The following is a 14697-nucleotide window of genomic DNA, read 5'->3' on the forward strand; positions in this document are numbered from 1 at the left end:
GTGTAAAAAGGAGGAGAATCGGCCCCTCCTGGATGCATGTTAAGGCTGTGTAGACGGTGCTGGTGATGGATGGGGATTTCCCCCTTTAGTTGTGAGGTCAGGGCAGCTCATTGATAGTTCTCCTGAACTTCCTGTGGAAGATCCCATAAAATGCTGGTTTCTGTCTGGCTTGGTTTTAGTTCTAGCAGTAAATTTTGAGTGAAGTAACTTTGAGTGAAGTGTTTAATTCATCTGCACCTAAATACTGATTAAAAAATATAATTTTAATGCAGGCAGGAAAACCACATCTGAGCTCGGCTGTTAAATGGCATGATCTCACTTTGTTCATTAAAGTAACTGTCCACATCCCCTTGAAGGGGATGGGAAAGATTTATTCTTCTAAAGTTTATTCTTTCAGCAACGAGATGATTCAGAGTGATTTTCTTGAGGCTGCATGTGCTGTGTTAGTGAGGCAGAGCTGTCCTGTCAGCAATGTGCCTGGTGTCAGAGTGATCCCTGTCCTACAGGAAGGTATGCAACCTAGTCAGGGTTTGTTTTTTTTTTTCTTTCCCAGTTGTGTGTGGTTTTTTGTGTTTTTTTTTTTTCCCTTTTTTTCTTTTGGCAGATGTCCTTGAGCATTTGAGACGGATGTGAGAGAGTTTTTAGTCTTCATGCAAAACAACCAACTAAACATAACAGATTACATCAGCTCAGGCTTTTCAATTCCTGGATGGCAGCAGAGTGCTAATCCAACCTTCATCCTGGATTTCATAAACTGAAACAACGGAGGCTGGCAGGAGCAGCGCTGCCGGATTGAGGAAGCTGACGACGGTGCAGCATGTGGGCAACACACTGTATAAAGCTCATAAACTTGTAGGCTGATGTGTGCAGCTACCACTTTGGATTCTGTACCGCTGTTTCCCTCGGCACAAGGCACCAGCAGGCTGAGCATTAAAGCCTGCTCTTTGGGACGGAGCATTTACCCTTGCAAGACATGAAGGGCTTCCTGTTTCTCACACTCCTCCTGATGCCCGTGCACGCTGGAACTGCTTGGAGTGCGAAATACGCAGTAGATTGTCCCGAGCCCTGTGACAGTAACGCATGCAAAAGTACCTTGCGCTGTAAGCGAACAGTGCTGGATGACTGTGGCTGTTGCAGAGTGTGTGCAGCTGCTCTGGGGGAGACTTGCTATCGTACGGTCTCGGGTATGGATGGTGTCAAGTGTGGTCCTGGGCTGAAGTGCCAGTTTTACACTGAGGAGGATGACTTTGGTGATGAATTTGGTATCTGCAAAGGTAATAATATTCACTTTGCATGCACCCACTGTGGCAATTTGGCAGCAAGCAACCTATGTATAGAGCTTGCCTCCTGCTTGAAAGGTCTAAAATGGGATTTTTCCAGCTCAGCCCTTAGCCAGGAAGAAAGTTAAAAATACCTGCTGGTATTAAAAGGTGTTACATGTAGGAGGGACAGGGTTATTAATGTGAGAATATTGTTCAGACTTGGGGACGTGTGTGAGGAAATACGAATGGAGTGTGCTCGGAGGTGAAAGTTTTGATTGGGACATGGGAGACCCAGGTGCTAGTCCTGATCCTTCTACTGATTTAGTGGGTGGGTTTCTATAAATTGCAAAGACTTTAATCCTGCAAGTCCATCCTTGTCATGGGGTCCCTGCCTCTGCCATGCTCTCCCTGGGGTGAAGTTCCTGTGGGCACTGCCAGTTGCCTGCCCAGGGACCAGGTGCTCTTTCTGGGGTCTGGGAGATGGAGGTAACAGCACTGCCCAGTGCCTGGGGATGTTGTGGTGTTTAATTCAGTCCTGCTTTTGAGGTGCTCAGCTACTCTGGGGATGTGGCCAGGGGAGGCAGAGATGCTCCTGCCTGAAAGATGGGAATAACAGAACAGGAGCTGACTGTGAGATGAACAGCCAGCCACTGCTCTCATCTTATTCCAGGTATGCTGCATTGATTTCTTTAGTCACAGACTATAATGGCATTTTTCATTTAAGACCTATCCTCACTTCATGCAAAAAGGAAAATCTTTAAAAGGACAGGAGGTATTAAATTACTAAGAAGTAGGATCAAAGTTATTTTTAAATGAATAATTTTTAAAATAGGCTTTGCAAAGCATGAATGCAGTGAGTTTTCCCCTGTGTTCACGTACCACTCCAGAAAGCAGGTATAGATATGCCTTTGAACAACCTTAAAAGTGGAGATGTCTTGGCAGTTAAATATCAAGCGTATTAATAGCCTTAGTTAAAGTAATGACTTAGGATCAGATGCTGCAAAAATCATTCAGGCTGAGTCACATACAGCACACATTTATTTACATTGGCATTTAAAAACAAAATCATGTGCCTATTTGAGGGTGAAACCCAAAATAATACTTTCATTTATAAAGACTAGAATTTATGCATAAAGTTCATATCCTTGATACACTCATCAGAAGAGTATTTTACAGACATTGTTGACTGATCTTCAGTTTATTAAAAATTACTGCAGTGCAAGATACCACCTATAATTTTTTAACAGCTCCTTTGAATGATTATATACTTTTCACTGTCCTCACAGGAATTTCTTTGTAATACACACTTTAAATGGGAAAAAAGAAACATTGGGAATATGAGGTCTGAATTCCTGTAGCTGAATCTTGGAAGCTCTGTAGAAAATGTAAAGTAAATTTATTTTTTTTTTCCCCAGGGAGTCTGTGGAAAAAATCTTGTTGATTTAAATAAAGCTGTATCTTGACTTAGAGTTGTAAACTGGTATTTAAGGCTTATATTCCCCATATATTTATTTGCACTAAATATTATAGGTGTAATTTCTAATTCTTTTTCTTTTTTCATCTCAGATCTGAGACATTATAATCTCTCTCTATATGTATGTGAATTTTATCAGGCAAATTATGGGGCCAAATGTTGTTATCTTATATATCAATTTATAGCTATGATACCAGACCACTCACTCATTTTAATAATTTTCATGTTTGTAATAATTCAGAGTCAGAATGGATAAATTCTGTCTGGTAGCTGGCGACTGATTTACTTTGAAGTTGTGGAAAAATTACTTGAATTCTTTGTTCTTCAGTTTCTGATTTCTAAAGTTGGTAAAACATGGACAGTATATGTTTCAGAGTAATTTTCTGGGTACTTTTAGTATTATAAGATTGCATCATATTGTTGTCAACAGCAATGTCATTATTGTCCAAAACAGACTAGGGAAGACTAGCGCTCTGCACTTTTATCAGTAAATACCCTCTAAACTTGAGGTATAACTGTCACAGCAGAGAACCTGCTCCTGCTTCCCCTAGATCTCTGGGAGCTATTTGCAATTTATTTAGGAGCAGGCTCCTGCTAAACAAAACCTTCTAACAGCAATATTGATTTAGATGTCAATTTCATCAAATCTGAAGAGCAGCGTCAATGCCGGGATTACTCCACACAGAGCCAAGTGCTTGGCGCTCAGACCTGTTTCTATGCTGTTGTGCACAGCTTTGCATCCCACCTCTTGGGCTGAGCGACTTGAGCACCTGCAGCGGGCAGATTAATGCTCCTTGTGCTGTGTGCTCTCAGCTTGTCCCTCAGGGAGGATTGTGCACACAAAAACTGTTTTGCTTTAGCAGGATTTTGTTTTTGTGTTATGTGGACAAACAGCAGATCAAAGAGTATCCTTGCTTGGGAAGGGGAGTATGGTGAAGCTCAATGAGGTCCTCCAGGCTGGAGGGATTCACTGTGCATTCCCTAGTGGGGAAGTCATTGATTTTCCAATGCTTTTTATTTATAAAAATATACCCATTGGACATGCATATAATTGTAAAATGTTGGTTTCTTGTTGAGGTATTAGCCTGATTCTCAGATAACCTAGGCAAAACTAAATATCTGCACTGATTCAAGAGGAGACTGGAAAAACTGAGAAGGATAACCCTGGTGTGGGGTGTTGTATGCACATAAATATGTCTGGCTCAGGAGGTTCCAGCGCTGAAAATGGTGAGCATATAAGGGGGCAAGTATCATTTCTGCTTACCATGCTCATCTTCCTTAAGTGTTTTGTGGGAGCCTGGGCTGGCTGGATCCTTGGTCCAGTCCTGAACGGTCCTTAATCTGCCCCTAGGAGTTGAATTGGAAAGCCTCCAGGACTTGCTGTTTAAGGTGACCATGTACCCTCGGTTGGCAAAGACAGCCTGAGCGTAAAGACCTTTCTCCTGGGACATCCCAAACTTCCCTTGGGATGGTCTCTTTGGGGGTTTGGAAAGGGGATGTTGGATCTGGATTTTCCTTTTCTCCATCTCCTCAGGTATGGCCCTGGAAAGTTATACTTTTCAACAGCAAGGCAGATGAAAACAAGGGCTGTGACCACAGGTTTAAACCTCTGGGAAGTTATGCAATCCAGCATGTGATACATGTCGGCTATGGGATGGGGCAAATCCTCTGCACCTGACTCTGCACCTGACTTTTTTTTTTTTTTTTTTAAATATTTGGTCACATTCTGACAGCTGCCCTCAAGTTCTCCTTTACCAGCTTGCTCAGGAATGGGAGATTCAATGTGGGGCAGTATGTGATCAGATGCAGTATAATCAGGCAGCAGCCGAAGTCCAGTGATCCCTTCAAAGCATACTCATTCTGTAGGCTGGAGATGTAGGTGAGCTTTTTGGTGTCTGCAATGGGAAGGCAGACCTTTACTGTCTGAGAAGTTTTTGGATAGGGGGAGGTTCTTTGGAAAGAGACAGGAGTGTTGCCAGATGGAGGGTGTGTTTGCTGGATAGCTCCTCAGGATCGGGGCTGCAGCCTCCACCAAGCCTATGTGCAGTGGCCCAGACCACAAGCAGTCCAGCACCAGCAATAACCAGCTCTAAATCATGACAGACATGTAAGCCAGATAGTATCATGCCCAAATAGTGAATTCAGGAACTTTCTGAAGTCTTCTTTTATAAATCTAAAACTACATCTTCTAGGTTTACATACTTACATATTCATATTGCCTTTAATTTGCATTTTAGTACTAGGAGTTTTCAGAGTATTACTGTTAGGACATTGTAAATAAGTTATAAGAAAAGAAATTATGTATATGATGTGTGTCAAGGTTTGTTAGAACTGGAAAATACTTGTAACAAGTATTGTTACATGTTACACCGGCATACTGAAATCCTGTAGTTAATCTTTAGCTGACCTCCACTCAAAGGTTTTCCACTTTTAAGGATATAAACAGACCAGCTATTAAGAGTGCTGGCAGCTGACCTGGATCGCTGAGGTCTGCTATGCTGTATTACTTTTTTTTTTTCAGAATGTCCCTATGGTACCTATGGAATGGAATGCAGGAAAACCTGCAACTGTCCCTCTGGCATCTGTGACAGAGTAACCGGCAAGTGTTTGAAGTTCCCATTTTTTCAACTGTCTGCTTCAAAGCCTCCAAATCGACGAAAAATAGTTTCACACACAGGTAAGACTTCGTGGGGCACTTGATTTTGGCAGAAATCACCTTGTACATGATCTAGTATCATGCTGCGCATGCTGTGTGTGAGTGATGTGTGCCTTGGTTGAGCTGTGCAAATAGCTAACAGCACAAGGTATGTTTGTTTTTCTTACTGGCAGCTCCTTTAACACAAGGCAAGAAATTAGGTGAGCTGTGACACACGGTAAAAACATTTTTAAATCCTAAAATGGGTGAAATACTTCTCAGCTTTTGCATGCGCTAGCAGTACAATGTCACCTGTGCAATGGGAGGCTATGCTAAGATTTTCATTAGTCAGTTCTGATGCAATGCATGTAGCTGCTTTGTGTAGAATAAGATTTCACTAGGTTGCATTTACTGTTGGCTGATATATGGTAAAAATAACATCTTTTTTCCATGAAAACAGAGCTTTATACGTTTTCAGGTGTCAATGAATTGTTTTATGAAATGTTTTATTGTAGGCATTTATCACAGTATCTCTGGAGTGAGTTCTTACCTTTAAGATCATGTAACAGATCTTTCTTTCTGTTTGAAAGTACACAGATCGAAGTGTGTAACAGATCTTTCCTAAATTAAAAAAAAATAAAATAAGGTGCATGAGAAACTGGAGTGGTTTTGAGGCAAGAAGGAGAGAACATTGAAGTTTCTAAAGCTGAAATTAAAATTTCTTTCCCTTTTATTCTCTACCTGATGTTACTGAGGTATATTTGACTGAACAGTGTTTAAATTTAAACACAAATAAATACAAATTTAAAGATTTTAAATAAATATGAGAGGTTTAATCCTAGACCTACTGGGAGCTTTTCTAGGATTTAATCCAAAAGTCTTTGAATTTTATTTCTCCTCCAAATGCAATTCATGTGCCTTATTTTGGTTTTCTCCTGCTGTATTAACCTATCTAAGTTTGCTTCCTTAATACATGATTTATCTTTGCTCTGCTCTCTGTTTAGAGAAAGTTACACAGAAGCAAACTTCGTCAGCTTATGCTCATACCACATTTAAAATGATCTTGAAAAAAACCTTTGTGAAATGGGTTAGTCCTGATCCTTTCATATTTTTCTACATGATTGTGCAATTTGCCTTTCTAGGTAATGGTGCTGAAATAACATGGAAAAAATGCTCCTGTCTTGCTTTTTTCTGTATCTAGCCTATAGTCCAATTACCAAGTAGCAACCTTTCATTAGTTCCTTCTTTCCTTTCCTCTCCCTTCTTGCTTTTGGTCCCAAACCTTCTTGCTGCCTTAATACTTAGCAGATTGTCTGATCCCAGCCAGGATGAGATCCTGATCCCATAGGAACAAATGGTACTTTTGACTTGTGCAAAGGTTTTGCACTGATTCTTGCCCTCAGAATTCCATCACTGGAAGTAGACCAGGGACACTGTACGTAGTACTGCATGTAATGATCACACAGGGTTTCATTTAATAGTGGTCTTCAGAGGTAACTCTAGCATCTAGGACAGATCCTCAGTGAATTAGTACAGCAGTGTATGATTCTGCATTTTAAACAGGCGAGTTTCTGGCCTGTATGTTTTATAAAAACACTATGGCTACGTATACCTTAGTAAACTTAATGGTGCCAGGGGTGTTCCTGTGTGTTGCACTTTGACCACCTTCACAGTAGGGCAGCAGCCAGCATACTTTCTCCAAGCCTAGCCAGTCATACCACATGGCCTCACCCATAGCTCAGGAATCAGTGTCAGCCAGGAACTGAAAAATTGGATAAATTTTAAGAGAGTTTAGTGTTATGCACCAGGCTGTTCCATGGCAGCTGTCCTCAGTCAGAAGACAGAATTGTAGTATCACCTAGGTTAGCAAAGACCCTCAAAATCATCGAGTCTAACCACCAGCCCAGAACTGCCAGGTCCACAACCAAACCATGTCCCCAAGTGCCACATCTACATGTCTTTTAAATAACTCCAGGGATGGTGACTCAGCTGCTCACCTGGGCAGCTTGTTCCAATGACTGACCACCCTCTTGGTGAAGAAATTTTTCCTAATACCCAATCTAAACCTCCCCTGGTGCAACTTGAGGCCATTTGCTCTTGTCCTATTGCTTGTTACTAGGGAGAAGAGACCAACACCCACCTCATTACAGCCTCCTGTCAGGTAGTTGTAGAGAATGGTCAGATCCCGCCCTCAGACTCCTTTCCTCCAGGCCAAACACCCCCAGTTCCCTCAGCTGCTCCTCATAAAACTTGTGCTCCAGAACCTTCACCATTTTTGTTGCCCGTCTCTGGACACACTCCAGCACCCCAACGTCCCCCTTGCAGTGAAGGCACCAACCTGAACACAGGGGTCGAGGGGCAGCCTCGCCAGTGCCCAGGGCAGGGGGACAGCACTGCCCTGGCCCTGCTGTTTCCCACACCAGCCAGGATGCTGGTGGCCTCCTTGGCCACCTGGGCACACGGGGGGCTCATGCCCAGCTGGCCACCGACCAGGCCCCCCAGGCCCTTTCCCCCCAGGCAGTTCCCAGCCCCCTGCCCCCAGCCCGCAGCGCTGCGGGGGCTGGTGTGACCCACGGGCAGGACCCGGCACTGAGCCTGGTTGAACCTCACACAACTGGCCTGGGCCCATCGCTCCAGCCTGCCCAGACCCCCCTGCAGAGCCTCCTGCCCTCCCGCAGATCAACGCTCCCCCCAGCTGGGGGTCACCTGCAAACTTACTGAGGGGGCACTCAATCCCTTTGTCCAGACCATCAATAAAGACATGGAACAGGACTGGATCCAATACTGAGCCCGGGACACCACCGCTTGCAACCAGCTGCCAGCTGCATTTAACTCTGTCCAGCACAACTCTTTGAGCATGGCCGTCCAGCCAGTTTGTTACCCAGGAAAGAGCACACCCATCCAGGCCATGAGCCACCAGTCCATCCAGGGGAATGCTTGGGAAATTGTGTCAAAGGCTGTACTAAATTCTAGGTAAACAAATTCCAGGCATATTTACTTTACTGCTATAGCTATTGAGGATATGCTGCTTGGTCCCATGTCACAATGGAGTGTTACTGTGAGAAGTGGAAATTGAACTCAAATCACCTGCCTTATGCTTAAACTATTAGAAAGCACATCTGGCTTATGCCATAATTTGGCAGAAGTTTTGCAACTAGGTAATTGGAAGCATTCAGAGAAATTCCTGCAAGGTTTTTCAGCTAAGATTTTTCTGAAGTATTCCCAAAATCAGGGACATTGCTGCAGGACAATTTTTTTTATTCTCTCATTTTCATGAAATCTACCTTTGTTTTTGTATATTTTCAGAGAACGACATGGCATCAGGGGATGGCAATTCTGTAAAAGAGGAACTTGTTAAGGAAAAAGCTATTCGCTCTCCGGTAATGAAATGGCTAAATCCTCGCTGATACTTAATTACACTTATAAGACTTTCAAGTGAATGCATTTGTCACAGATTATTGAATATGCAACAACACACTTTAAGAACAAAAGTAGATCTGTAACATATGAAAATGTAACCTCTGAAGGCCAATTGTGATTCTGTTTTTCATGAGCAAAATGTTTACTGAAAAATAGACTGTACAGTGTTTATGATTTTTGATACTTGTTTTGATAAGTATTTGAGCAGAGAAATGTATTGTGGATTCCTGAATGTATGGTAATATTAGAAAACCAATATGATTCAGCCCTCCTCATTTAAATAATGCCAGAGGCTGACTCTTGCAGCCTGAGGCTGGGAAAGCTCTCACTGAATTCAGCGTACAGTTTGGGTGAGTGAAACTACTGGTGTGGAGCCAACATGAAAGAAACGCACAGCAACAAATCCCAGGATAGAAAGCAATAATCCTGAATCGCAAGAAGAAGAATAATGTAGGAGTACAACAGTGTGAATTAAATAAGCCAATTTTAGTTATTAGTAACTTTCTGTTTTTTGGAAGTTTGGTGACCATTCTTCAGAGATAAATACACCTTTCTTCAGTGAGAAAACACCCAGCTTTTCAGTTTATATATTGTGAATAACTTAGCCAAGACACTGCAGACATCATATATGGTAATGAAGTAGACTTCAAAAGTTAAATACCGTACAAAGAAACAGCAGCTTATGAAACTATACAGACTCGTAGAGGGCGACCTGAAATGAAAGCTGCCTAGCATTATTTAAATATATGTTTCTATAAAGCAGCTACTTTGGTGCCATTAAGGTGATGTCTGCATTTCTTGGAGAAGAGGGGATAAAAAGTCAGAGGCCAGCAAACGGACCTTTGTACTTTCCATTTTCTTTGCTAGCTGCAGCCCAGCTGTGACTCACAGGGAGTTTATCTGGCCCACTGTAGGGAAGACTTGGACCCTCAGTGAGTGGTAGTGCAGCCGCAGCCTACAGTATGTTGGTACCCAGTCCTTTGCTTCTTACTGCACAAGCAAGAAGTCCCATTAGAGCTAGGAGAATAACTTATATACATTACAGTGGCAGTCCCTCATTCAGTCCAGACTGGATGGTATACTTGTAACATAAAAATCTGCACTGAGATGGATTTGCCAATATGTCTGGAAACAACTGGATCCTCAGATAATGGAAATTGATGTAGCTGTGTCAGGGTGAACCTGGATTGCATCTGTTTAGGAACTGCCTCGTAATGCAGAGCACTCTCATTGCAAATGTGGTTTGAATTTAGTATTTCCTTTGAAATCAATGTGAGCTTTGACAGTGACTTCAGTGAAAGAAGGAGCACACAGCGTTGCAGCCAAAGTATGCAGGATCTGAAAGCATACTTTAAAAACTACAAACAACACAAACTCCAACACCTTTACGAAGTCCAAATCGTGATCCAAAGCCAGCGTTGGTGGAAGCAGGTTGCTGTCACCTGGGAAACTAGCACTGAATCGTGCTGCTCTAGAACAAGAGGATGACGATAGCAGTAGACATACAAATGTCAGTATGACAGGGCAGGCTCTTTTGATACGATAATTGGAGACAAGTAAACATGAATCTCAAACTAGCATATACCACATTTTAACCTGTATTTGAATGTTTGGGTCTGAGAGGCAGCAATATTATCTTGGGATATTTACAAGCAAGCATACTGATTCTCATCTACTGACATCAAAAGTGATTTTTTTCTTGATTTCAGTGAGAGCAGGATCAAACCCATGGTCCTTCAGCAGACTGAAGAGAATTATTTAAAGAATGTAGTAAATATTTACATACATTATTACTATTCTGCAATAAGTGTCATAAATGACATGACGAGTTCTTGAATGTAAATCTAATAAGCTGGTTGGTTTTAAAAAGTATATGATTATTATTATTCAATAAAAACACAACTGAAAGTATCACTGTCTATTGTGTCTATCCGTTAATGACAGAGTAAGATGGCTGGTGATGGCATAGCCATGGTGCATGCAGGCTAGTCACAGTTTTGCTGCCAAATCCATGGAAACAGGTCACAATGGTTGCAGCTATTTAAATGAATTTGCAGGGCACCATTCTTCATTGCTGAAGGTGAGTGGTGGCCTGTGTTCAGAATGGCTTGTGGCCATAACTTTCAATCATATTCACCTCCAAAATGAGGTGAATGAATCCAGGTTGCATGTGGGGGACAGCCCATCCCTGGCCAATCCCAGAGCAGGAAGGCTTTGGGAGTCCTCTTGCTGGCCTGACCACCACCATGCCAGGGACAATTTAGCCCTGGTGCAGTGACTGCAGCTCCTTGGCACTGTTTGATTTACCATAAAGGAGTCACCTGTGGATCCACACTTGGCAAGTCAGAAGAAACAAAAAGGAGTGACTGCAAACTTTTTGGGGATATTTTTTCTGTTTTCCATCAAATTTATAAAATGCTTTTGCATTTCCTCAGGCTATTGCATGGCAGCTGTCCTCAGTCATAAAACAGAATCATAGAATCATAGTATCATCTAGGTTGGGAAAGACCATCAAAATCATCAACCAGCCCAGAACTGCCAGGTCCACAACCAAACCATGTCCCCAAGTGCCACATCTACATGTCTTTTAAATAACTCCAGGGATGGTGACTCAGCTGCTCACCTGGGCAGCTTGTTCCAATGACTGACCACCCTTTTGGTGAAGAAATTTTTCCTAATACCCAATCTAAACCAACCCTGGTGCAACTTGAGGCCATTTGCTCTTGTCCTATTGCTTGTTACTAGGGAGAAGAGACCAACACCCACCTCATTACAACCTCCTGTCAGGTAGTTGTAGAGAATGGTCAGGTCCCGCCCTCAGACTCCTTTCCTCCAGGCCAAACACCCCCAGTTCCCTCAGCCACTCCTCATAAGACCTGTGCTCCAGACCCTTCACCAGTTTCGTTGCCATCTCTGGACACGCTGCAGCCCCTCTGCGTCCCCCTGGCAGTGAGGGGCCCAACCTGAACACAGGGGTCGAGGGGCGGCCTCGCCAGTGCCCAGGGCAGGGGGACAGCACTGCCCTGGCCCTGCTGGCCACGCTGTTCCCGGCACCAGCCAGGATGCTGCTGGCCTCCTTGGCCACCTGGGCACACGGGGGGCTCATGCCCAGCCGGCTGCCGACCAGCCCCCCCAGGCCCTTTCCCCCCAGGCAGTTCCCAGCCCCCTGCCCCCAGCCCGCAGCGCTGCGGGGGCTGGTGTGACCCACGGGCAGGACCTGGCACTGAGCCTGGTTGAACCTCACACAACTGGCCTGGGCCCATCGCTCCAGCCTGCCCAGACCCCCCTGCAGAGCCTCCTGCCCTCCCGCAGATCAACGCTCCCCCCAGCTGGGGGTCACCTGCAAACTTACTGAGGGGGCACTCAATCCCTTTGTCCAGACCATCAATAAAGACATGGAACAGGACTGGATCCAATACTGAGCCCGGGACACCACCGCTTGCAACCAGCTGCCAGCTGCATTTAACTCTGTCCAGCACAACTCTTTGAGCATGGCCATCCAGCCAGTTTGTTACCCAGGAAAGAGCACACCCATCCAGGCCATGAGCCACCAGTTCATCCAGGGGAATGCTTGGGAAATTGTGTCAAAGGCTTTAGTAAAGTCTAGGTAGATAACAGCCTTTCCCCTCATCTATTAACATCACGTTATAGAAGAGGTTTAGGTTAGTCCACTAGGACCTGCCTTTCACAGACCCAGGCTGGCTGGGCCTGATCACCTGGTTGTTCTGTATGTGCTGTCTGATGGCACTCAGGGTGATCTGCTTAATAACCTTCCACAGCACCAAGGTCAGGCTGACAGGCCTGTAGTTCCCTGGATCCTCCTTCCAACCCATCTTGCTGATGGACATCACATTGTGTAAACTCCAGTTCACTGGGACCTCCTTGTTAGCCAGGGCTGCTGATAAATTACGGGAAGTGACTCAGTGAGTGCCTCCACCAGCTCCCTCAGTACCCTTGGGTGGATCCCATCCAGCTCCATAGACTCATGTGTGTCCAAGTGGTGCAGCAGGTCACTAATGGTTTACCCCTGGGATATGGGGTCTTCATTCCTGTCTCCCAGCTCAGGGGGCTGGGTACCCTAAGAAAAACCAGTCTTACTGTTGAAGACTGTGTCCAAGAAAGCATTCAGTACCTCAGCCTTTTCCTCATTCTTTGTCATGTTTTCTCCCTGTGGTGGTTTGATACTGGCTGATTACCCGGTGCCCACCAAAGCTGCTCTATCACTCCCCTGCTCAACCAGACAGGGGAGAGAAAATATAACGAAAGTCTCTTGGGTCGAGATAAGGGAGAGATCACTCACCTGCTACCAACAATGGCAAGACATACTTGACTTGGGGAAAATTAGTTTAATTTATCACCATTCAAATCAGAAAAACATCTTCCCCCCGCACCTTCCTTCTTCCAGGGCTTGACTTAATTACTTATTTCCTGACTTCTCTACCTCCTCTCCCTGAGCAGCGCAGGAGAACAGGGAATGGGGTTTATGGTCCGTTTATCACACGTCGTTTCTGCCAGTCCTTCCTCCTCACACTCTTCCCCTGCTTCAGCATGGTGTCCCTCCCATGGGAGACAGTTCTCCATGAGCTTCTCCAATATGACTCCTTCCTACAGGCTGCAGTTCTTCTCAAATAGCTCCAGTGTGGTTCCCTCCCACGGGCTGCAGTCCTTCAGGTACAGGCTGCTCCAGTGTGGGTCCCCTGTGGGGTCACAAGTCCTGCCAGCAAACCTGCTCCAGTGTGGGCTTCTCTCTCTAAGGGTCCTGCCAGGAGCCTGCTGCAGCATGGGCTTCCCATGGGTCACAGCTTCCTTTGGGCATCCACTTGCCCTGGTGTGGAGTGCTCTGTGGGCTGCAGGTGAATATCTGCCTCACCATGGTCTTCACCATGGGCTGCAGAGGAATCTCTGCTCCGGCACCTGGAGCACCTCCTCCTGCTCCTTCTGCACTGACCTTGGGGTCTGCAGAGGTGTTGCTCTCACATAATCTCACTCCTATTTTCTGCTACAGTTTTTTGCACAGATTTTTTTTTCCTCTTTCTTAAATATGTTATCACAGAAGCACTACCACCATTGCTGATTAGCTCGGCCTTGGCCAGCAGCGGGTCCATCTTGGAGCCGGCTGGCGTTGGCTCCATTGGACATGGGGGTGGCTTCTGGCACCTCCTTACAGAAGCCACCTCCATAGAACCCCCACTACTAAAACCTTGCCATGCAAACCCAATACACCCCCTACTTCCAATAAAGGCTAGAGATTCTCTTTAGCCCCTCTTTTGTTGCTAATGTATTTATATAAACATTTTTATTGTTTTTTACAGCAGTGGCCAGAGTAAGTTCTAGTATGGCTTTGGGCTTCTAATTTTCTCCCAGCATAACTTCACGACATCCTTGTTCTGCTCCCAAGTTGCTTCCTCCTTCTTGCAAAGGTAATAAACTCTCTTTTTTTCCCCCAGAGTTCCAGCCAAAACTCTCTGTTTAGCCAGCGTGGTCTTCTTCCCCGTTGGCTCATCTTCTGGCACATGGCGATAGCCTGCCCCTGTGCTGTTAAGATTTTTTTCTTTAAGAATGTCCAGCCTTCCTGGATTCCTTTGCCCTTTGGGACTGCCTCCCAAGGGACATGAAGTGATGTTCATGCAACCAAAGGCACTTCACCAGTCTCTTCTTTATTTCCTTTTGCATTTTTCCTGGCTCTCCACTGGACACTCCAACTCATTTCCCCTATTTTGCACATGTGGGTTTTCTTTCAGATTTTTTCTTTTCTTCACCCAACTCCATGTTCCAGGCCTCCTCTTTTCACCTGACCTTCACACACAAGCTTGAAGTTACCTATAGATGCTCTTCTCTCCTGAGGTAAAAGTAATGAAGTGGTTCATCACACAATGTGCTCCTGTCATCTAGTTTCTAGATTTGTT

At 44.6% G+C, this 14697-nt stretch overlaps 1 protein-coding gene across 1 annotated transcript; it reads left to right on the forward strand.

The window, feature by feature from the left end:
* Positions 1–729: 729 nt before the first annotated feature.
* On the forward strand, positions 730–10702 carry ESM1 (endothelial cell specific molecule 1). Its single transcript, XM_040580764.1, has 3 exons — positions 730–1274; positions 5258–5413; positions 8678–10702. The coding sequence occupies exons 1-3, from the start codon at positions 974–976 to the stop codon at positions 8776–8778; spliced, it is 558 nt and encodes a 185-aa protein (XP_040436698.1). The 5' UTR covers positions 730–973; the 3' UTR covers positions 8779–10702.
* Positions 10703–14697: the final 3995 nt, after the last annotated feature.

This window comes from Falco naumanni, chromosome Z (genome assembly GCF_017639655.2).
Source record: "Falco naumanni isolate bFalNau1 chromosome Z, bFalNau1.pat, whole genome shotgun sequence".
In the NCBI taxonomy this organism is placed as follows: Eukaryota; Metazoa; Chordata; class Aves; order Falconiformes; family Falconidae; genus Falco; species Falco naumanni.

Coding starts and splice junctions, on each gene's coding strand:
- ESM1 (XM_040580764.1), top strand. CDS start 974: ATGAAGGGCTTCCTGTTTCTCACACTCCTCCTGATGCCCGTGCACGCT. Junction 1,275..5,257: donor TGAATTTGGTATCTGCAAAG/GTAATAATATTC, acceptor TTTTTTTTTCAG/AATGTCCCTATGGTACCTAT. Junction 5,414..8,677: donor AAAAATAGTTTCACACACAG/GTAAGACTTCGT, acceptor GTATATTTTCAG/AGAACGACATGGCATCAGGG.